The sequence below is a fragment of the Microcebus murinus genome, chromosome 5 (assembly GCF_040939455.1).
Source record: "Microcebus murinus isolate Inina chromosome 5, M.murinus_Inina_mat1.0, whole genome shotgun sequence".
Taxonomy (NCBI): Eukaryota; Metazoa; Chordata; class Mammalia; order Primates; family Cheirogaleidae; genus Microcebus; species Microcebus murinus.
The window spans coordinates 15,630,872-15,654,825 of record NC_134108.1 but is presented as its reverse complement, the minus strand read 5'-3'; the positions used below and the strand labels follow the sequence as shown (position 1 = coordinate 15,654,825).

Below are 23,954 nucleotides of genomic sequence, written 5' to 3'. Positions count from 1 at the left end.
AAAAATTATTTTGGGAAATGAATTACTAGAACTCACTAAGCTATTTGAATATGCTAGTAGCACTACAGTGAAGTGGTCAAGAGAAGTCTAACATCTTCTGTAAAATCGAGTAATAATAGTGCCTATTTTATAGGCTCATTAGACACAATATAAGATTTTATAAGTTCATGTCTTAAAAGAGATAGTTTATGTAAAGTATTTAGGACTATGTCTATCACATGGTAAATATTTAGTAAATGATATCTCTATTATTATTACTTTGCTTTTAAAACTTTTAAAAATGCTTTTGCTGTTTTATTTTGGTAACTTTTTTGGGTAGCTTGCCTGAGCTGCTTTGGGTAGAAATAATATTTTCTTTTTATTTTTGAAACAGTTCTCTCTCTGTCTCACTGTAACCTCAAACTCCTGGGTTTAAGCGATCCTCTTGCCTCAGCCTCCCAAGCAGCTGAGACTACAGGCATGTGCCATCATGCCCAACTAATTTTTCTATTTTTTGTAGAGAGAGGGTCTCACTCTTGCCCAGGCTGGTCTCAAATTTCTGGCCTCCAAGCAATCCTCCCACTTTGTCCTCCCAAAGTGCTAGGATACAGATGTGAGCCACTGCGCCTAGCCAATATTTTCTATTTGGGTTAATTTATCCAAAATTCATATTTTAAAATGGAAAGATCGGCCAGGCGCGGTGGCTCACGCCTATAATCCTAGCATTCTGGAAGGCCAAGGCGGGTCGATCGCTTAAACGTCAGGAGTGCGAAATCAGCCTGAGCAAAAGTGAGACCCTGTCTCTGCTAAAAATAGAAAAAAATTAATTGGCCAACTAAAAATATATAGGAAAAAAAATTAGCCAGGCATGATGGTGCATGCCTGTAGTCCCAGCTATTCGGGAGGCTGAGGCAGGAGGATTGCTAGAGCCCAGGAGTTTGAGGTTGCTGTGAGCTAGGCTAATGCCACGGCACTCTAGCCCGGGCAACTGAGTGAGACTCTGTCTCAAAAAAGGTATAGTAAATAAATAAAAATGGAAAGATCGTATGAGTTTGTCTTTGCCAGTCTATCACTATTTACAGTGTTTTTTCTATTTGATGTGCCTTGTTTGCTAATATTAAAAAATATTGTTATTTGGAAAGTTTATATTTATATGAATACCTTTTATGGTGTCCTTAATTCACCTTTTTCTTAATTTTTACTATCTGGTCTACAGTATTAAATGCTATCCTTTGATTCCTTCTATTACCTAATTCTACTTTGCCTTTTTTTCTCCTTCTATTGTTTTTAGTTTTATTTTTTTTTTTTTTTTTTTTTTTTGAGACAGAGTCTCGCTTTGTTGTCCAGGCTAGAGTGAGTGCCGTGGTGTCAGCCTAGCTCACAGCAACCTCAATCTCCTGGGCTCAAGCAATCCTCCTGCCTCAGCCTCCCGAGTAGCTGGGACTACAGGCATGCGCCACCATGCCCGGCTAATTTTTTATATATATATATCAGTTGGCCAATTAATTTCTTTCTATTTATAGTAGAGATGGGGTTTCGCTCTTGTTCAGGCTGGTTTTGAACTCCTGACCTTGAGCAATCCGCCCGCCTCGGCCTCCCAAGAGCTAGGATTACAGGCGTGAGCCACAGCGCCCGGCCTGTTTTTAGTTTTATTCTTTCAACTTTGTCAGAACATATAACGTTTAGTGCTTTTGTTTCATCCATGTCCCTATACTTATTTTCATCTCTTCTCTACAATTGGATGTGTGTTCTTTGCTGACATATTATTGGTTATCTATTGGTTAGATGAAGCACATGCTTTAGAAGATTCCTCAAGAAAGGCTTGTATGTACTGCATTCTCTGGGTTCTTGTATATCAAAACTTTTTTTCTGTAGCCTTGGTATTTGAAGGACAGCTTGACTGGGTATAAAATCCTTGGCTTACACTTTTAAAAATCAGTTTTATTGAGGTATAATTTACATAAAAATTCACCAGTTTTAAGAATACAACTTGAAAAATGTACCAAACATATATAGTATGTAACCACTACCATAATCGTTATATAGAACAGGGATCAACGAACTACAGCCCGCAGAGCAAATCTAGCCTGCTGCCTATTTATAAATTTTTATTGGAACACAGCCACCCCCTTTCATTTATGTGTTGTTTGTGGTTGTTCTTGTACTACAATGGCAGAATTTAGTAGTTGGGACAGAGACTATATGGCCTGCAAAGCCTAAAATATTGACTATTTGTCCCTTTACAAATGTATCTGATCTCTGCTATGGAACACTTCTTTCACCCAAGAAGTTCCCTCATGTCCCTTTACAATTAAGCTCCTTCCTCCACCTCAACCCATAGCAACTACAGATTGGCCTTCTGCCACTATGGTTTTGACTTTTCTAGAATTTGTTATAAATGGAATCATATAGTGTATAGTCTCCTTGCCTGGCTTCTTTCACTTAGATTAGTGCTTTTGAGATTCATTCGTTTTGTTGGATGTATCAGTAGTTCACTACTTTTTATTGTTGACTTGTCCTTTTTTTCATTGAATTTCTTGAAAATGCAGCTTTATTCTTGCTTTGCTTTGAATGTTGGTCTTAACCTGATGGTTACCTAATTTTTTTTTTTCACTCTTATTAGGTAATTTGATCTCTTTACCTTCAGGTTCTGAAAATGTTTTTCCTTGTCTTTAAAATCCAATAGTTTCATTAGGATGTTTTTTGATGTTAATTGTCTCTGGTAATATTTTTGCTCACTTTCTGGCAAGTTTTCTTAGAGTATAGTTTTTGTTTGTTTGTTTTGAGACAGCGTCTAGTTCTGTCACCTAGGCTAGAGTACAGTGCCATCATAGCTCACTGCAGCCTCAAACTCCTGGGCTCAAACTATCTTCCTGCCTCAGCCTCCTAAAGCGCTGGGATTACAGGCATGAGCTCTCACAACCAGCCAGAATATAGTTTTAGATATTGGTTCTGTTTAATCAGCTGAAATGTTTTGATTTACATTTATAGTAGCTTTAAATGGGGTTGGGTTGATTTTTTTTCTTTTTCCCTATTTTTAGGTATTTTGTGGCTAGAGGTCAAGAGCATCCTCTCCTGTCAGTATAGTGACTTGCAGTTTCTTTAATGGATGATAATGTTAGTAATAGTGCTGGGGAAAGGGGAGGGGTTAGCATACCTTATTGGTGTTCTGTTTGTGTAGGATTCTTAATTTTCTTCCTTCTTTCCCTTTATTGCCACATTTCCCAAGAGGTACTATCATTTCCCTGTTTATGTGATTCTCCCCCAGAAGCAGTGTTTTTAACAATTATTTGTGAAAATGAGGTCTCACTATTTTGCTCAGGCTGCTCTCGGACTCCTGGCCTCAAGTGAGCCTCCTGCTTTGGCTTCCCAAAGTTCTGGGATTATAGGAATGAGCTACCACTCCTCACTCTGTATATGTTTTTTTAAAAGCTTTACTGCAATATAATTCCATACCATATAGTTTACCCATTTAAATTGTACAATTCAGTGGTTTTTATTATAGTCACAGAAGCGTACAACCATCACCATGGCCAATTAAATACTTTCATTACCTCAAAAAGATACCCAGTCTCACTCTCCTATTCCCCCATCATGATCAGCCCTAATCTACCACTAATTTGTCTACCTCCTGTCTCTCTAGGTTTGCTATGGCATTACATTATATGGGTTATAATATGTGGTCTTTTTTCGGTTAGCATGTTTTTAAGGTTGATCCATGTTGTGATGTGAATCAGTGCTTAATTCCTTTTATGACTAAATAATATTTCATTGTATGGATATACTACAATAAAGGCTTTCATTGCATAATAGAAGGCTTTATTGCATAATAAAAATATGCGAGGTACCATGAGCGCTTTTGAAGTTTGACATTTATTTAATCTCAAAGAACTAATTGTTGGGGAAGCCAAATATTGATCTTGTTTTCCTTCTTGAAAAAGTCACTTCTCTCAGGCTCTGTAACAATGTATCTGCCTGGTCTTCATCCTGCCTCTGTGGCTGGTCTTTCTCATCATCTTTAAAGATTCCACTTCCTTTGCATATCTCTTAAGTGTTGGCTTTTGTTTTCTTTTCCGTTTATCCTTACCTGGCCACTTAATTCAATTCCATTGCTTCAGTTGCCATCTGTTTAAATAGAAATTTATATCTTTATTCTAACATTTTTTTTTTTTTTGAGACAGAGTCTTGCTCTGTTGCCCAGGCTAGAGTGCCGTGGTGTCAGCCTAGCTCACAGCAACCTCAAACTCCTGGGCTCAAGCAATCCTACTGCCTCAGCCTCCCAAGTAGCTGGGACTACAGGCATGTGCCACCATGCCCGGCTAATTTTTTTCTATATATATTAGTTTGCCAATTAATTTCTTTCTATTTATTGTGGAGACAGGGTCTCACTCTTGCTCAGGCTGGTTTTGAACTCCTGACCTTGAGCAATGCACCCGCCTGGGCCTCCTAGAGTGCTAGGATTACATGCATGAGCCACCATGCCCAGCCTATATCTTTATCATCGATCTCTTTCCTGAGCCCCAGATCCATGTGTCCAACTGACTTTTGAGTATCTCCACTTGTATGATTATTCTTTTCCTCTTTAACTCTGATCCTTCTTCAGAATTTCTCAAATCAGTGAATGGTATCAGCATCTCAACCATTACCCCCACTCCCGACCCAAATCCAGTTTGGTATACATTACCTACTAAATATAATTCAAATCTTTCTACTTTTCTCTGTCCTTTCTCTCAGTCACCATTTAAGACCAGGTTGCCATTATCTGGGCCATTTCAACAACTTCTGGTCATGCTGCCTTCCAGTCCCAGTCTCTATAGTACCGTGTTTCCCTGAAAATAAGACAGAGTCTTATATTTATTTTTCCTCAAGAAGACACCCTAGGGCTTATTTTCAGGGGACGTGTTATTTTTTTTTAAGTACGGTACAGCAATCTACATTTATTCAAATATAGTTAAGTTGTCTTCTTCTAGAACATCATCATAACTCTCCAAACCCCAAATTCCATCCTGAATTTCTTGCAACTCTATTTCCTTTAGAACCATTGGCCCCAATCTCTCATGTGGAGCAGTAGAGCTCTCCTGGGGCAGATGAGAAGGGCTGCTTGTCTTCTTTACCCTTCCACGACGAAATGCATGAGTTGTGCAGATGTGCTGCGTAGCCACGCCCATCACTAGGTTTTATTTACGGGGTAGGGCTTATATTGTGCAAATGCTTAGAAATCCTGCTAGGGCTTATTTTATGGGTAGGTCTTATTTTCGGGGAAACCCGGTACAACCAGGGTAATTATTTTTTTTTTTTTTTTTTCTTTTTTTTTTTTTTTTTTTGAGACAGAGTCTCGCTTTGTTGCCCAGGCTAGAGTGAGTGCCGTGGCGTCAGCCTAGCTCACAGCAACCTCAAACTCCTGGGCTCGAGTGATCCTTCTGCCTCAGCCTCCCAGGTAGCTGGGACTACAGGCATGCGCCACCATGCCCGGCTAATTTTTTTTTTTATATATATATCAGTTGGCCAATTAATTTCTTTCTATTTATAGTAGAGACGGGGTCTCGCTCTTGCTCAGGCTGGTTTTGAACTCCTGACCTTGAGCAATCCGCCCGCCTCGGCCTCCCAAGAGCTAGGATTACAGGCGTGAGCCACAGCGCCCGGCCCAGGGTAATTATTTTAATATACATCTGATCGTGTCACTCTCGCTGAAAGTATTTGCCTCATCCATTTCAGAAAATGGAATCATCAAGACAGATAAAGTATTTGAAGTGATGCTGGCCACAGACCGCTCCCACTATGCAAAATGTAATCCTTATATGGATTCTCCACAATCTATAGGTAAGCTTTAGATTTCTGAAAATGTCACATTTTTCCTCACTTATTTTATGAATTTTGTAAGTAGAAAAAGCCTGGGACATAGATATTTACTATAACCTTATTAATTTGAATTTTATGACTAAGTAAGTTTCATAATCCCAAACATACTCATTTTAATAAAAAGATATATCTTTTTCTGTTTTCTCAAACAATAAATAATATGTATAAAGAATTAAAAATATTTTAAAACATGAAAACCAGAACTTTTAATGAAAAATTGCTGTTTTAGCTGAGTGCTGAGTTTTCGTGTTAGATTGCTTTTTACGTTAACATTAATTTTTAAATTAATATTTAAAAGAAGTAAGTGGGCTTATATTATTACTGACTTCTCTGCTTCAGTTGCTCTGATTTTTTGGCTTGTGTTTGTTTTTAGAAAGTCCCGTATTTAACTCCTTCTCCTGAAGCAGGTTTTGCTGAACTGCTGAGCCTTGGCAGTGGGCGCCTTTGAGGCTTAGAAGGGCCTCAGGATTCTGTCGGCCAGCTGCCATGCTTATCTTCTTTTGAAGCACTGTTAACAGACAGCAGAGAAGATCCTGGGGAGCTTCTGAACCCCGAAGGCACCTGCTACCACCGCTCAGTGAAAATTGCTTCAGAAGCAAAAAGAAGCCAGGTAAATAAGTTTTGAGAAAGCAACACTGGAAAAAAAAGAAACTAAAAACTAAAAACCAAGAAAATATGATAAAATAAAGAAGTAGTTTATCAGTCTCTTATGCTACTTTGTTAGTTGTCTTGTTTTTTTTAAAGTTGCTAGAAATATGAAGCAGTTTAATTCCGCACACCTCCTAATATATGGAAGCTTATAAATCTGAAGAAAAAGCAAATAAAAAAAATGTATCAATTTACTGAAATTCTTCTGTTCTTAGCTACTATACAGGAGAAGAAATTTGTAGGATTAATGGGACACATTAGTCTTGGGCATGATTGTATTTTCTGATTTTAGCTGCTGTGTGTCAGTACTCTAACAAATAAAAGTTTTATTTTCCTGAGATCATAAAACTAAAGAAAATTACTGTGAAAAATAATGTGTGGGCCAGGCACGGTGGCTCACGCCTATAATCCTAGCTCTCTGGGAGGCCGAGGCAGGCGTATTGCTCAAGATCAGGAGTTCAAAACCAGCCTGAGCAAGAGCGAGACCCCCATCTCTACAATAAATAGAAAGAAATTAATTGGCCAACTAATATATATAGAAAAAATTAGCTGGGCATGGTGGCGCATGCCTGTAGTCCCAGCTACTTGGGAGGCTGAGGCAATAGGATTGCTTAAGCCCAGCGAGGCTGATGCCACGGCACTCACTCTAACCTGGGCAACAAAGTGAGACTCTGTCTCAAAAATAAATAAATAAATAATGTATGGATGTTAGTAAAGGAACCATAGGAAATATTTAATATATTTTTATAGCTGAATGCATTAGTAGTTCTCTTCTTGTTTTGCAGGTTTCCAAGCAACAATCAGTGCTCCACACATGGTAAGTTAATTTCATTTGGTTACAGATGAATCACATTTTTCTCTCCAGGATCATTTTCTTCAGTATAAAAGGTTTAAAGAAAGTTTAAAATTTTCAGTTATATCAATTTTATCATCTATGAATTATATATAAATTGGTAATAAATATCTTATTGTTTTCCTTTTTTGAATATGTTAGTCTGAATACATGGTCTGTAGAAAGAGCTCTTTTTGGTAGAAACTGTCAGATTAAAGTGTTTAATCATGGTGGTTGTCATTAGGGTCTATGACATATAAAAATTCTACATAAAAGATTGTTTAGTGATAAGTTAATGAAAGGAGAGAATATTTTAAATAGTATACTGGACATGTTATAGAAATCTCAAGTTGAATATTATTTCACATTTTATTTGGAAAATTTAGTAGAGAATAATTAAGTATGGCAGCCATGAAGCTGCACAGGTCCTTCAGAAGGACCTATTTTAAGTGATTTAGCACTTTTAATCTGTTGAGAATTTTCTTGGGTTTTAAATGTCAGTATTTGAATGAGTACTCTGTTGGATTTTGCTGGAAAGAACAATAGCTTTTCTGATTCTCTGCAAGTATTGGGGGTTGGAGAAGCTCTTATTTAAACGTGATACTGATAAATTCTATATATGTATTTATAGTGAATTGATAATCAGAAGAAGACTAGGAGACATTTATAAAAATTGAATAGAAGTGGCTTTTTAAAACATGACAGAAAACACAGAATCCATTTTAAAAACCTGATGCATTTGCAACATAAAAATTTAGGATTTCTGCAGAGAAAAAATGTTATGAGCAAAAATTAAAGAAGAAAATTGAGGGAAATATTGTAATACATATGATAGCAAAAGTCAAATTTCAATTTATATACATATATACATATACATCTGTATGTGTAAATCTTGTAAGTTAATAGTTAAAAGACCAACAAACCCAAAAGAAAGTAGATAAAGGACAAGATTGATAGTTCATCGGAAAAAAAAATACAGATTTGTTGACATTTAAACAAATGAAATGATGTCATCATCATCTTCACTTAAATTTAGTAAATTTCAAATTAGCACTACAGTGTAGTACCATTATGAGATTGTCAGAGATTAAAAAGTTTGATACTTTATCTTAGAAATGGGAAGCTGGCAGTCATGTACTTTTTTTGGTGGGAGAGTAAATTGAGTATTTTTGGAAGGCCATTTGACAGTATCTATTGAAATGTAAAATAAATATAACTTAGCCTCTGCAATTTTATTTTAAGATATTTATTCCATAGTATAGTTACAAGAATACAAAATGAGTTAACTAAAGTTATTCATTGATATATTGTTTATAATCACAAAAAAGTAGCTATAACCACTAATGGTCCACTATGGTAGATGGCTAATAAATTATAATACAGATGCTCCTTGACTTATAATGGGGTTGCATCCTGATAAAGCCATCAACTTGAAAATAATGTAAGTCAAAAATACATTTAGTACACTTAACCTACCAAATAGCCTAGCCTACCTTAAATGTGCTCAGAACACTTACATTAGCCTACAGTTGGGCAAAATTATCTAATACAAAGCCTATTTTATAATAAAGTGTTGAATATCTCATGTAATTTATTGAATACTATACTGGAAGTGAAAAACAGAGTGGTTGTATGGGTAGTTGAAGTACAGTTTCTACTGAAATCATTTCTGCACCATTGTGAAGTCAAAAAATTGTAAGTTGAGCCTTTGTAAGTCAAGGATTGTCTGTATGTGCATATTGTGGAATATTGTGAAGCTGTTAAATGAGTAAGCTCTGCAAGTACAAATCTGGCAAAGTTTTCAAGAAACATTAAGTATGAAAATCAAGTACAGAAGGATATTTAGAACATTTTGTAATATACTAAAATCAAGTATATACACATAAATAGATACATTTTTTTCTATAGAAATGAAAACTAAAAATTTTTGCTAAGGTAGGGAGTGATATAATTCAGGGCACAGGAGTGGAAATGAGATCTGCTTTTCACTGTATAGTCTTGATTCTTTAGTAATTTCTTTCTTCTTTTTTTTTTAAACCTTAGAATAGGAATGGCTTTTTTATGCATTACCTATTCAAAGAAATTAGTGATTAAAAAGAAAAGTTTTACTCTTAAGATACCCCAAATAATTTGAACTACTACTTAAAATGAAAGATTTATAGAAGCATTCACCTAACCCTAAAGGTTATTTTAGAAAACTAGTATGCAGCATATTTGGGAAATTGACTGGAAGTTTATGTTTTCAGGTATTAAGGGAAATAGTGTGGGGTTTTTTTCCCCACGAAGTTTGGTTCTGGGTGTCCTGTTCACTGCCAAACAAAATGTGGCAGTAACTCCTTGGGAAAGGATGTATTTTTTAGCAACAGTAAAACCCAGCTTTATTCAAATACCATAGAGTTAATCCTTTTGAAGTGTACACTTCTGTGATTTTTTAGTCTATTCAGAGTTGTGCCAACATCATCACTAATTTCAGAACATTTTCATCACTGCAGAATAAAGCCCTGTATCCATTACCATTTTCCATCCCATTCTGCCCAGGTCCTGGCAACTACTAATCTACCTTTTGTTTCTATCGATTTGCCTATTCTGGACATTTTGTGTAAATAGAATCATATAATACGTGGCCTTTTGTGACTGGCTTTTTGAATTTAGTGTGATGTTTTCAAGATTTATCAGTGTTGTAGTGTAACTTAGTACTTCATTCCTTTTTATGGCTAAATAATATTCCAGCATATGGATATAGCACATTTTGTTTAACTGTTGATGGACATTTGAATTGCTTCTACTTTTGGCTAAATAATACTACTCTGAACATTCATATACAAGTTTTTGTGTGGTCCTATGTTTTCGTTTCTCTTGACATACCTAGGTATATGTATTACTGGGTCATATGATAACTCTATGTTTAACATTTTGAGGATCTAAAGTAGCTGCACCATTTTACAATCTCACCAGCAATGTATGAGGGTTCCAGTTTCCCTGCTTCCTTGTTTTTTTTTTTGTTTTGTTTTTTTTTGAGACAGAGTCTCGCTTTGTTGCCTAGGCTAGAGTGAGTGCTATGGCATCAGCCTAGCTCACAGCAACCTCAAACTCCTGGGCTCAAGCAATCCTCCTGCCTCAAGCCTCCCGAATAGCTGGGACTACAGGCATGCGCCACCATGCCCAGCTAATTTTTTTTTTTCTATATATATTAGTTGGCCAATTAATTTCTTTCTATTTATAGTAGAGATGGGGTCTCGCTCTTGCTCAGGCTGGTTTCGAACTCCTGACCTTGAGCAATCCGCCCGCCTCGGCCTCCCAGAGAGCTAGGACTACAGGCGTGAGCCACCGCACCCGGCCTCCTGCTTCCTTGTTAACATGTGTTATTGTCTGTTTGGTTTTTCATTTTTGTTTTTGAGACAGGATCTTGCTCTGTTGCCCAGGCGGGAGTACAGTGGCATAATCATAGCTCATTGCAACCTTGACCTCCTGAGCTCAAGCAATCCTCCTACCTCAGCCTACTGAGAAGCTAGGACTACAGACGTCTGCTACCACCCCTGGCTCATTTTTTAATTTTTTGTAGACATGAGTTCTCGATATGTTGCTCAGGCTAGTCTGAAACTCCTGGCCTCAAGTAATCCTCCTGCCTTGTCCTCTCAAAGTGCTGGGATTACAGGCATGAGCCACCAAGCCCAGCCCTGCTTGGGGTTTTGTGGGTTTTTTTGTTTTTGTCCATCCTAGTTTCTTTCTTTCTTTTTTCTTTTTTTTTTTTTTTTTTTTGAGACAGAGTCTCGCTTTGTTGCCCAGGCTAGAGTGAGTGCCGTGGCGTCAGCCTAGCTCACAGCAACCTCAAACTCCTGGGCTCGAGTGATCCTTCTGCCTCAGCCTCCCAAGTAGCTGGGACTACAGGCATGCGCCACCATGCCCGGCTAATTTTTTTTTTTTATATATATATCAATTGGCCAATTAATTTCTTTCTATTTATAGTAGAGACGGGGTCTCACTCTTGCTCAGGCTGGTTTTGAACTCCTGACCTTGAGCAATCCGCCCGCCTCGGCCTCCCAAGAGCTAGGATTACAGGCGTGAGCCACAGCGCCCGGCCTTCTTTCTTTTTTCTTAATCATCCAGCCCAAAATGTCAACATGTTTTCATCTATCCTAGTTTCTCTAAAGTGATATCTCATTATAGTTTTGATTTCCATTTCCCTAATAATGATGTTGATCATCTTTTCATGGCTTATTGGCCATTTGTGTATCTTACTTGGATAGATGTTTATGCAAGCACCCTTTTCTTAATTGGATTTTTTGTCTTTTTAATGTTGAAAAGGCATTTTATTTAAATACATTAAATTTTTTAAATTGTGTTAAAAATACACATAACATAAAATTTATCATCTTAACCATTTTAAAAGTATACAGTTTAGTAGTGTTAAGTATATTCACATTGTTAGACAACTAGTCTTCAGAGTGCTTCATCATAAAACCAAAATTCTATACCCATTCAATAGCAACTTCCTGTTTTCCCATTCTTCCTTTCCTCTAGCCACTGATGACTACTGTTCCATTTTCTGTTTCCGTGAATTTGACTACTGTAGGTACCTCATATAAGTGGAATGATACAGTGTTTTTCTGTGACTGGCTTATTTCTCTTAGCATAATGTGCTTAAAGTTCATCCATGTCATAGCTTGTGTCAGAATTTTCTTCCAAAAAGGATGCATTTTTAATGTCTTACATTTTCTGAATAACGTATGACTTTTAATAAGTAAAACATGTCTATGTGTGTACATTTATATGAATGTCTGCGTATACACATTTACAAACAGTAAGCACACAGTGTCCTTTGATGCTTGCTGAACCAGGATGTAAGTAGGATAAAATATTATTAATTGTATTAATATTATATGGACAAGCAGTTGTGATCTTGCATGAATTACTGCATAAATCAGGGGTCCTCAAACTTTTTAAACAGGGGGCCAGTTCACTGTCCCTCAGACCGTTAGAAGGCCAGACTATAGTTTAAAAAAAAACTATGAACAAATTCCTATGCACACTACACATATCTTATTTTGAAGTAAAAAAACAAACGGGCAAAAACACACGCATGTGGCCCGCGGGCTGTAGTTTGAGGATGTCTCGCATAGATCTTTGCAATATTAAAATAGAAGCAGAAAGTGAGGAAGCAAAAAGAAATGACATCTGCATCTAATGAGGCTTTAAATCACAAGCTTGTAAGTAACTATAACCTTAGAATATTTTCCAGAGCTATGAAGAGAAATGTGATGTTTGCATTAGTCAAAAGATTAAAAGCAGCCTGTTAAAATGGCATGCTGGTAGCAGTGAACACGCCTAGCATCCAGATTTTAGATCTTAAGTATCATTGCTCACTAAAAGAGACTAGCATTCCTTGGAGAAGTGACTGATAGCCAGAAAGTGAGGAAGTACTCAAAAGCTAATGGGATAATGTCAAAGGACATACGAGCAGGTTTAAAGAGGCTCCCAAAAGCCAAATTTGAGAATAAAAAAAAATAATGAAGATAACAGATTATAACACAGTGAATTGAAAAACAAAAATCTGTGCATCCATGGAGATTTTAAAAAAACAAAAAAAGCAAGACAATAGAAAAATTAGCCAGGCATCGTGGCACATGCTTATAGTCCCAACTACTCAGGATGCTGAGGCAAGAGGATCACTTGAGCCTAGGAGTTGGAGATTACAGTGAGCTATGAATGATGCCACTGCACTAAACTCAGGGTGACAGAGCGAGATTCTGTCTCAAAAAAAAAAAAAAGAATTTTAAAAAATCTCTATTTTGTAATCATCAGTGTAATAATTAGGCAAAGATCATCTCTAAATCTAAAACCATTAGGAGGAAGATTGTTGGGAAACAAAAATATTCATGTATTCTCAAATTATTATTCCATATACCACTTTTTAATTATAAAAAGAAAAATATTCCTTGAAAATAGAGTGAGCACCACATTTACTGAGTGGTGGAGGTTGGCATGTCCAGTAGTAAGATGGCCCAATATCACATGGCTTCCTGAGGCAAGGCAGTTGGTGGGCTGCACAGGAAGATCTGTATGTGTTCTTGCTAGAAGTCTGGATCTGAATCTAACTCTGAGGAAGTAGAAACATTGAGGATGTGGGGCATTATGTGTGGGGATAACTGGAAGTAGAAGCATTTAGGATATGGGGATAAGTGAGTCAGTGTTCTGAAAAACAGTGACACGGTGGGTGGAGGAGGAAAACTGAGGGGAGAATATTCTAGATTGGCAAATGCAGTACATGAACTTTGAATAGATTGGGAAAAAACAACCATTTAACACACATTTGTGTGTTATTCCTAAAAGGGTTCTGTGGAACCTTAAAGACTTTCTACTTTGAAAGTCTGAAAACTCTTGGATTTATGTGAGACTGCATCTATTAAAGGCCTTTTCTCCATATGTTGGTTGTGAGAAAAGATCATCTTAACTTTTTTTTTTTAACTTTTTCTTATGGAAAATTGTGGAAGAGTTCCAACACCATACATACAAATAGCATAATGAACCTTCATGTAACGATCATTCAACTTTAATAATTACCAATAGTTTGTTAGTCTTGTTTTATATAAGTTTTTCTCTCTTGGCAGAGTATTTTATTTTATGTTTATTTTTATTTATTTATTTATTTTGAGACAAGAGTCTCGCTTTGTTGCTTAGGCTAGAGTGAGTGCTGTGGCATCAGCCTAGCTCATAGCAACCTCAAACTCCTGGGCTCAGGCAATCCTGCTGCCTCAGCCTCCTGAGTAGCTGGGACTACAGGCATGTGCCACCATGCCTGGCTCATTTTTTCTGTATATATTAGTTGGCCAATTAATTTCTTTCTATTTATAGTAGAGACGGGGTCTCATTCTTGCTCAGGCTTGTTTTGAACTCCTGACATTGAGCGATCCTCTCGCCTCGGCCTCCCAGAGTGCTAGGATTACAGGCATTAGCCACCATGCCTGGCCTTGGCAGAGTGTTTTAAAGCAAATTCCAAACATATTATTTCACCCCTAGATATTGAAGTATAAATCTCAATGACTTTAAAAAACACAACTGCATAGCCGGGCATGGTGGTGCATGCCTGTAGTCCCAGCTACTTGGGAGGCTGAGACAGGAGGATTGCTTGAGCCCAGGAGATTGAGGTTGCTGTGAGCTAGGCTGACACCACAGCACTCTAGCCCGGGCAACAGAGTGAGACTCTATCTCAAACACACACACACACACACACACACACACACACACACAACTGCAATGCCATTTTTTTAATTGTTTCATTGCAACTAAGAATTGCCATTATTATACCTAACAGTGTTCCTTAATGTTATCTTATGTCTAGTCCATGTTCAAACTTTGTTTAAAATTTTTTTATAGTAAATTTGCTTAAATCAGTATCCAAACAAGGTCCATACATTGTATCTTTTTAGTCTTGTTTAAGTCTTTAGTCTCTTTAATTTTAGTAGACCCTTTCCTTCTTTTATATCATATTTATTTATTGACAAAACCAGTTCATTTGTCATATTGAATTTCCCATATTCTAAATTTGGTTAATTGTTTCCTTGTTATTTGTTCCTTTAAAATATTTTTTTAGAATTCTTTTCAAGAATACTTCTTTTTATTTTTCATTTTTTATTTATTTATTTTTTTGAGACAGAGTCTCCCTCTGTTGCCCGGGCTAGAGTGCCGTGGTATCAGCCTAGCTCACAGCCACCTCAAACTCCTGTGCTCAAGGAATCCTTCTGCCTCAGCCTCCCGAGTAGCTGGGACTACAGGCATGCGCCACCATGCCAGGCTAATTTTTTCTATATATTTTTAGTTGGCCAATTAATTTCTTTCTATTTTCTTTAGTAGAGATGGGGTCTCGCTCTTGCTCAGACTGGTTTCGAACTCCTGACCTTGAGCAATCCACCTGCCTCAGCCTCCCAGAATGCTAGCATTACAGGCGTGAGCCACCGCGCTGGCCAAGAACACTTCTTAATGGTCCTTCCTGTTGCATCTCATCAGGGGTTACATAATGTCACTTTAGTGACTGGAATAAAAAGTCTTTAAAGTTTTTTTTATTATTATATACACACAGAGTATACACATTAAGTGTATAGCTTGATGAATTTTTACGTGCATACATATGTATAACCACTGCCCAGATCAAGATACGGGACATTTTTTAGCACCTGAGAAATTTCCTGTGCTCTTTCTTAATTAGTCCCTATCCCCAAGGTAACCATTGTGCTGGTTTTTATCATCTAGATTATTAGTTTTGCAGAATAGGGAATTACCCTTCTACCCTTCTTTTTGACATTGCCTATTTCTGATGATAAAAAAACGTTTTTCATTTTGAAATAATTTCAAACTTACAGAAATGTTGTAAAATTCCTGTATACCTTTACCCATGTGCCCCAGATGTTAGTTTACCACATTCACTTTATCATTTATTCTTTCTCTCCCTTCTCCCTGCCCTCCTCCGTGTGTGTGTGTGTGTGTGTGTGTGTGTGTGTGTGTGTGTTTGTATGTGTGTATTTATTTCCTTTTTTCTGAGCTCTTTGAGAGTAAATTGCAGGCATAATGTTCTTTACCTTTAAAAATAAGGACTTTCTCTTATATAACCACAGTATAGTTATCAAAGTCTGGAAATTAATATTGATGTGACAGTCAATTTATAGACCTATTTAGGTTTCATCAATTGTTCTGATGTTCTTTATAGAAAAAAATACATATCACGAGTTTCATATGATTATCATGTCTTTTTTGTTTTCTTTAAGGAAACACTGAGGAACAGTTATTCATTCTTTTCTTTTATGGCCTTGAAAATTTTTATGAATACAGGCCAGTTATTTTATATAATGTCCTCAATTTGGTTTTGTTTGATGTTTCTCATTATTCAATACGAGTTATACATTTTGCCTGGAATATCCCAGAAGTCATCTATCTTATCAGAGGCATTTGAGATCAGTGTGTCCCATAATTGTGATGTTAACTGTGATCATCTGATTAAGGTGATGTCAACCAGATTTTTCCACTGAAAAACTTTTTTCTGAACTCCATTGTACTACAGTTATTATTTTACTTTTTGTGATTAATAAGTATTCTGGTCTGGGATGCTGAGGTGAGTGGATCATTTAAGTTCAGGAGTTAGAGACCAGCCTGAGCAAGAGTGAGACCCTGTCTCTACTAAAAAAAATAGAAAGAAATTATCTGGACAACTAAAAATATGTAGAAAATATTAGCTGGGCATGGTGGCACATACCTGTAGTCCCAGCTACTCGGGAGTCTGAGGCAGTAAGATTGCTTGAAATCAGGAGTTTGAGGTTGCTGTAAGCTAGGCTGACGCCACGGCGCTCTAGCCCAGGCAACAGAGTGAGACTGTCTCAAAAAATTAAATGAATAAATAAATAAATATCTTGGGTGAACACTTTGAGTTTATGTAAATATCTTGTTTATTCATCAAATGTTAATCTACTAGTTTTGGTTTCCATTTATGATTTTTTGCCTTAATTATTAATGAGATGATTACACAAAGATAATTTTCTAAGTTGATCATTTTTTCTGTATTTATTAATATTGGGAACAGTTTCCCCTATTCTCCATGTATATTAATATATGTATAGAATTATATACTTATCACTGTAGATGAATGGATATGTATTTTTATCAATCAAGATCCGGTAGTAAATGTTCTACTGGATCTGATGATTTTTAATAATGAAAACACCAAACATTTAAGGACGGACAGCTTTTGAGATAAAATTTATTAGTTCCAACCTCATGTTTTGGAAAAGCACTGAGATGTAAATTTAAAAGAAGATGAGATAAGAAAGGTTTTAGTTCTTGGTTTGGTCCAAAGCATAACCAATATGATTTTATTTATAATTTATATATACTGTAAGCATAAAAATATATATCCTTTGGATCCTTGAATTCTACTTCTAAGAGTTTATCATCTAGATGTACTTTATAAGATTTTTATACAGATTTTTACATTATTACTCTACAGATGTACCTTATAAATTTATTTCATCTCTTTTTTTTTTTTTAAATAGAAGATTGGTGCTAACTTAAATATCTCCCATTAGTGGTATTTGTTATTATAACACATCCATACAAGAATATACTCCTTAGCCACAAAAAAGAATGAACAAGCTGGTTAAGTGTTGATATGTCTTTCAAAATATAATAAATGGAAAAATGCATATATGTTTACTTGCATATGCAAAGAATGGAAGAAAGGATCACAAGAAACTGGATTACCTTTAGGGAGTGAAACCGGATATTTGGGAATGGGAGTGGGGTAGGGACATTTCACTGTAAATTATTCTATCTTTTTACTTTGAATTAGTTAAATTTAAAAAATTTACACAGTGGAGATCTAAAATTACTGAAACACTTGATTTAATTGTAAGAATTCTAATCAAACAGAATTTTCTTGTGTAACTCCTGTGTTGACATAAGTATATATGTTTTTGTTGTTTTGGTAGATGACAATAGTAGAAAAATTGGTAGAAAATTAGCAACTGTATTTATATACCATGGTGTATATACTTTAGAGTCTTAAATGAGTATTTCCTTTGTTTTCTTTTGGCAGCATGCATATGCACTGGAACTCCTATCTGATCAGCTGCACGAAGGAGCTAAAGCACTCGATGTAGGATCTGGAAGTGGAATCCTTACTGCATGTTTTGCACGGATGGTAGGAGTTTTATTTTTCATTCTGGCCCCAACAGAAGGATACTATATGATTTGGCTGTATGTTTTTTTAACTTGTGGTTTTGATCTTTCTTTGTTTGTTTATCCTATTAAGATAGTTTATTTGTTTGTTTATTAAGATAGCAGTTGGAATGAGCATGGCTTAGGGTTTTGTTGTTGTTGCAGGTGACAGAACATTCAACCCAAACTGGCAGAGCTAAAAGGGAGTTTATTTAGTTAGTATAATGGAAAAGTTGAGAGGTATATCTGGCTTCTAGTGTGGCTAGATTTAGACCAAATGTTGTTATTGACAATGGCTTTCTCTCTACTTTTTGGTTTGGCTTCGTTATCTGGCAGACTCTACCCTCGTGATCCCAAGCTAGCAGCCAGTAGCTCCCAAACTAAATTCTTCCCAGTTCTCACTTGGCAGAATAGAATAAAGTTTCCAAACACTCTTATAGGTTTATTGGGAATTGAAGGTAGAGCTTCTTTTACATTATAAAAAGTGCTCTTAGAAAAATGCCTTGTTTATTATATTTCAACTTTTATCACCAGAGGCTTATCTGGTTGAGGGACTATTCAGAGTATAAGCTGGTGACACACCTCGGAGTAAAGGTTCATCGGTGCTAAGGTAATCAAATCAGTTTGATTATGAGAAATCTTGTGCCTGCAGGCTAGATTGGAAAATTCTAGTCTAGTTAAGTTGGGATTTAACCATGGACTAGAATCTATGTAGCTTGCTGTAAATATTATAATCAGCAGACTGGCTGGGCCATGGCGGCTCACGCCTGTAATCCTAGCACTCTGGGAGGCTGAAGTGGGCAGATCGCTCAAGGTCAGGAGTTTGAAACCAGCCTGAGCAAGAGCGAGGCCCTGTCTCTACTAAAATTAGAAAGAAATTAATTGGCCAACTAAAAAATATATATATAAAAAAATTAGCCGGGCATAAGTGGCACATGCCTGTAGTCCCAGCTACTTGGGAGGCTGAGGCAGTAGGATTGCTTGAGCCCAGGAGTTTGAGGTTGCTGTGAGCTATGCTGATGGCACTCTAGCCCAAGCAATGGAGTGAGACTCTGTCTCAAAAAAAAAAAAAAAAATACTTGGGGCCTTTTTTATATTTTTATATATTTTTATATATTTTTATGTTTTCTATTAATGGCAATAGAATCAGGTATAGAAATCCCTTCCCATCAAATTTTTATGGAACATTTTAATATTTAAAGTTTTGCTTTTAGAAACTTAAATTAAAAATTATTGCATTTGGGGCCGGGCGTGGTCGCTAACGCCTGTAATCCTAGCTTTCTGGGAGGCCGAGGCGGGAGGATGACTCAAGGTCAGGATTTCGAAACCAGCCTGAGCAAGAGTGAGACCGTGAGACCTCGTCTCTACTAAAAATAGAAAGAAATTAATTGGTCAACTAAAAATATATAGAAAAAATTAGCCGGGCATGGTGGTGCATGCCTGTAGTCCCAGCTACTTAGGAGGCTGAGGCAGGAGGATCGCTTGAGCTCAGGAGTTGGTGGTTGCTGTGAGCCAAGCTGATGCCATGGCACTCTAGCCCAGGCAACAGAGTGAGACAGAGTGAGACAGAGACTGTCTCAAAAAAAAAAAAAATTATCGCATCGCATTACCTTTAAATATTGGTAATTCTACTTCAAAGTTTGGGATTTAAAATAGAAATCTAAGAAAGATATAAAATTTCTTAGAATAAGTTTTTTTAAAATTTTTTTAGCTTTTATTTTTTTTTTTTTTTTTTTTTTTTTTTTATTTTTTTTTTTTTTTTCGCCCATCCCCCCCCTTTTTTAGCTTTTAGATTGCTTGAACATAATTATTCAGTGATAGTTGAGAAAGTTGTATAGGTAAATAATTTACAATAAACTATTTTATTTCTCATTGTAGAATATGATTTATATAAGGAAACACTTCAATGGCACTTCAGAAAAACAAATTTAGCCCAATGAGCTATTGAATTATTTTCTCTTTTTCAGGTTGGAGGTAGTGGAAAAGTCATAGGAATTGATCATATTAAAGAGCTAGTAGATGACTCAATAAATAATGTCAGAAAGGACGATCCAACCCTTTTGTCTTCAGGGAGAGTACAACTGGTTGGTGAGTATCAGAAAACTTTAAAAATTTCTTCTCCAGAGGATTTTTATTTCAAAAGATCCAATGCAAGCTAAATAATACTCAGACCTAAATATTGCACTTTTTACATTCACTTTTAAGTACTAAAAAAGAAAAACAATTACTCTTTTTGCCTACCTAATGAGTGTATAGCATTGTATCTCTTTGTAATTTTAATTTTGTATTTCTTTCTAACCAATGGGGTTGAATACTTTTTTTATGTGTTTGGCCATTTGGATTTCCTCTTTCATGAAGTACCTCCTATTAGATATTAGATTGCTTGTATTTTTCTTTGATTTACAGGGCTTTTAGCCCTTTGTTTATATATATTGTAAATTTCTTCTCCCCCATGTGGTGTGCCTTTTCATCTTACTGGTACCTTTTGATAAATAGAAATTTTAAATTTTAATGAAGTCAAGACTTACCAATTTTTTCCAGTGCTTTCTGTGTCCTATTTAAAGATACCCTAAAATCATGAAGATATGTCTCTATATTATTTTTTAGAAGCTTTATCATTTTAGCTTTTCACACTGAGGTCTTTGATATTCCTGACATTGATTTTTTTTTTTTTTTTTTTTGAGACAGAGTCTCGATTTGTTGGCCAGGCTAGAGTGAGTTCCGTGGCGTCAGCCTAGCTCACAGCAACCTCAAACTCCTGGGCTCAAGCGATCCTCCTGGCTCAGCCTCCCGAGTAGCTGGGACTACAGGCATGCGCCACCATGCCCAGCTAATTTTTTCTATATATGTTAGTTGGCCAATTAACTTCTTTCTATTTATAGTAGAGGCAGGGTCTCACTCTTGCTCAGGCTGGTTTCGAACTCCTGAACTCGAGCAATCCGCCCGCCTCGGCCTCCCAGAGAGCTAGGACTACAGGCGTGAGCCACCGCGCCCGGCCCTAACATTGATTTTTGTATATGTATGAGCTGTAGGGGTCCAGTTATTTATTTTTTTTCATATGAATACAGAATTGTCCCAGGATCATTTATTGAAAAATCTATCCTTTCCCCATCTTATACCCTTTATACTAGAATTCTTCACATTAGGTTTGATCTGAACAGGTTTTTAAAGCATACCTTTTTTCTTTCAGTGGGGGATGGAAGAATGGGATATGCCGCAGAGGCCCCTTATGATGCTATTCACGTAGGAGCTGCAGCCCCAGTTGTGCCCCAGGCAGTGAGTTGGGATTTTGTGTGTGTGTGTTTGTGTGTTTTATTTAACTAAAACTCTAAAAGATGATGTTCAAAATATAATTATACTTTTGGGTCATGCATTTTGGTTACAGTTAGCTGTTACTCTTTTTTTAAAATGCAAACAATTGTATAAATAACATGAAAATTACTAAATCCCAGCTGTGGCTGTCTTACTTGAAGCAATATTTGATCCAGGTAAGAACTAGGACAACAATAGAATTGGGGAAATCCCTCTGGAGTTCATGACCTGATAATCAGTTTGGTGAAGTTTTATTATTCATAAATATGAGAATACGCAAGACTATGTTAGGTGCGTGAGAGATACTAGGAAGTATTTGTCATACATTGTACCTTCACAGAGCTTATATTCTAGAATAGATGTGTCTCATATGTAACAGAGAAATTAATGATATGATAGCATGTCATTAGTATATGATATATATTGGATGGATAAGAAAATATGTACATGAGGGAGAAAATTTAGCATTGAGTGGTCAAGGAGACCTCACAGAGAAATGGAACTTGAACTGAATCTTAAAGAATAGTATAATTTGCATAGTTTGCAATGAGAAGGAAGTGTATTCCAGTATTGTATATTATTATTATTATATTTTTAGTGACAGGATCTTGCTCTATTGCCCAGGCTGGGGTACAGTGGTGTAATCAATCATAGCTCACTGTAACCTTACAGGAGCAAATCATCAAAATCTGAACTGAAAATTATTTCTAGCCTTGAATTCTATATGCACACACATCACCAAATAGAATAACAATAGTTTTAGACTTATAAATATCAATCTCTGTCTTTTAAAATATTCTAAGTACTATTTCACAAAATGCTTCTGGAGAAATTACTTTAATAGTATAATCAAAATATGAGGAAATGGGGTCCGTTGTGGTTGCTCACACCTATAATCCTAGCACTTTAGGAGGCTGACGTGGAAGGATTGCTTGAGACCAGGAGTTCGAGACCAACCTGAGCAAGAGTGAGACCCCATTTTTGCAAAAAAATAGAAAAGTTAGCCAAGCATGGTGGTGTGCATCTGTAGTCCTAGCTACTGGAGAGGCTGAGGCAGGAAGATCACTTAAGTCCAAGAGTTTGAGGTTATAGTGAGCTGTGATGACACCACTGCACTCTAGCCAGGGTGACAGAGTGAGACCCTATCTCAAAAAAAAAAAAAAAAAAAGGAAGAGACAGACAGTAGGAACAACCAAAAGGGGAAACCAAGTAGGGCATCTTGGTCAGAAAGAGATATAGGAATTCCCAGGATTATTGCAGAAGGAAGTCCCAGGATGAAAGCTAAGTAGCAGGCCTGGAGAATAGCTAGTCCAGATTCGGAGTCACTAGAAGGAAGTCCATCTACAGAAGAGGGGGAAAAAAAAAAGCACTAATTAGATAGGTTTGACTGTGAAATTTTTGTTGAGAAGCTATTGGAGGGTAGAAGGATTTATAGATAGTTACAAGAAAATTAAGTGAGTGAATGAAAAAAGAAAAGCCTTCAATTTTAGCTGCAGGGAAAACAAAACTATTAATTGATATAAGAAAGGAAACAATCATTGGAGACCTCTTGGCTCAGCAGTAAATCATATTTACACAATCATCACTGAAAATGATTTTAATAAATTATGATTGGTTAGATTGGGGCAAGGAAGCAGAATGTATGTTAAATCCTTATATAGCACATATTTGGAAATAATAAAGGTAAATACTAGAAGACAGCAGAAAGGATTTAAGATGACTGCATTTAGGGAGCAAGATTGGGGTAGGAGGAAGAAATCTATTTTTCATTATAAACCTTGAAATTGAGAAAAACAACTGAAAGAATACTTAAAAGTATTATTTTTATTTATTTATTTTTTTTTTTGAGACAGAGTCTCGCTTTGTTGCCCAGGCTAGAGTGAGTGCCGTGGCGTCAGCCTAGCTCACAGCAACCTCAAACTCCTGGGCTCAAGGGATCCTCCTGCCTCAGCCTCCCAAGTAGCTGGGACTACAGGCATGTGCCACCATGCCCGGCTAATTTTTTGTATATATTAGTTGGCCAATTAATTTCTTTCTATTTATAGTAGAGACGGGGTCTCGCTCTTGCTCAGGCTGGTTTCGAACTCCTGACCTCGAGCAATCCGCCCGCCTCGGCCTCCCAGAGAGCTAGGATTACAGGCGTGAGCCACCGCGCCCGGCCTAAAAGTATTATTTTGATAAAAATTAAAATGAACACTAAATTTTTAATTGAGGGCACCCTTCTCTGGGGTAATAGATATTATCCAAAGTAAGATTTCTTCCTTTTGATTGATGGTGATCTGTAAGGCTATATTATAATAAAATGGTAAAATATAATTTAAAAGTTTTCTGACTGGAGGGGCTTTCACTAAGTAGTCTTGGTTCTTCATTGATAGGGTTTGGTTCTCCAGCCCTACCTTCACTCCTCATGGTACCAGTAATCCTAAATATAATCATATAACTAGTGTTCCCTTATCTTTGCTTCAGTGATGCCCTAGATTCTAAAATAATAGGATAGGGATTCCTTGCTGATTTCTACACTTCTCCTCCTTCCCCGTCCCTCCTTTTCAACCCACACAGGCTCAGAACAGGCACACAGGCATTAGAATTTTATACTTTGCCTTTGGCCTCCCCAAGAGGATAG

General features: G+C 36.6%; 1 protein-coding gene across 2 annotated transcripts in view; it reads left to right on the top strand.

Moving 5' to 3' along the window:
* The window catches only part of PCMT1 (protein-L-isoaspartate (D-aspartate) O-methyltransferase), a 46,442-nt gene that overhangs the window by 12,569 nt on the left and 9,919 nt on the right, over positions 1 to 23,954 (top strand). For both annotated transcript variants that reach the window (XM_076002871.1, XM_012759697.3), the window contains exons 2-6: positions 5,695 to 5,799; positions 7,272 to 7,303; positions 17,898 to 18,002; positions 19,987 to 20,107; positions 21,210 to 21,295. In XM_076002871.1, the coding sequence (XP_075858986.1) occupies positions 5,695 to 5,799; positions 7,272 to 7,303; positions 17,898 to 18,002; positions 19,987 to 20,107; positions 21,210 to 21,295 (449 nt within the window). The remainder of the gene's footprint in view (positions 1 to 5,694; positions 5,800 to 7,271; positions 7,304 to 17,897; positions 18,003 to 19,986; positions 20,108 to 21,209; positions 21,296 to 23,954) is intronic.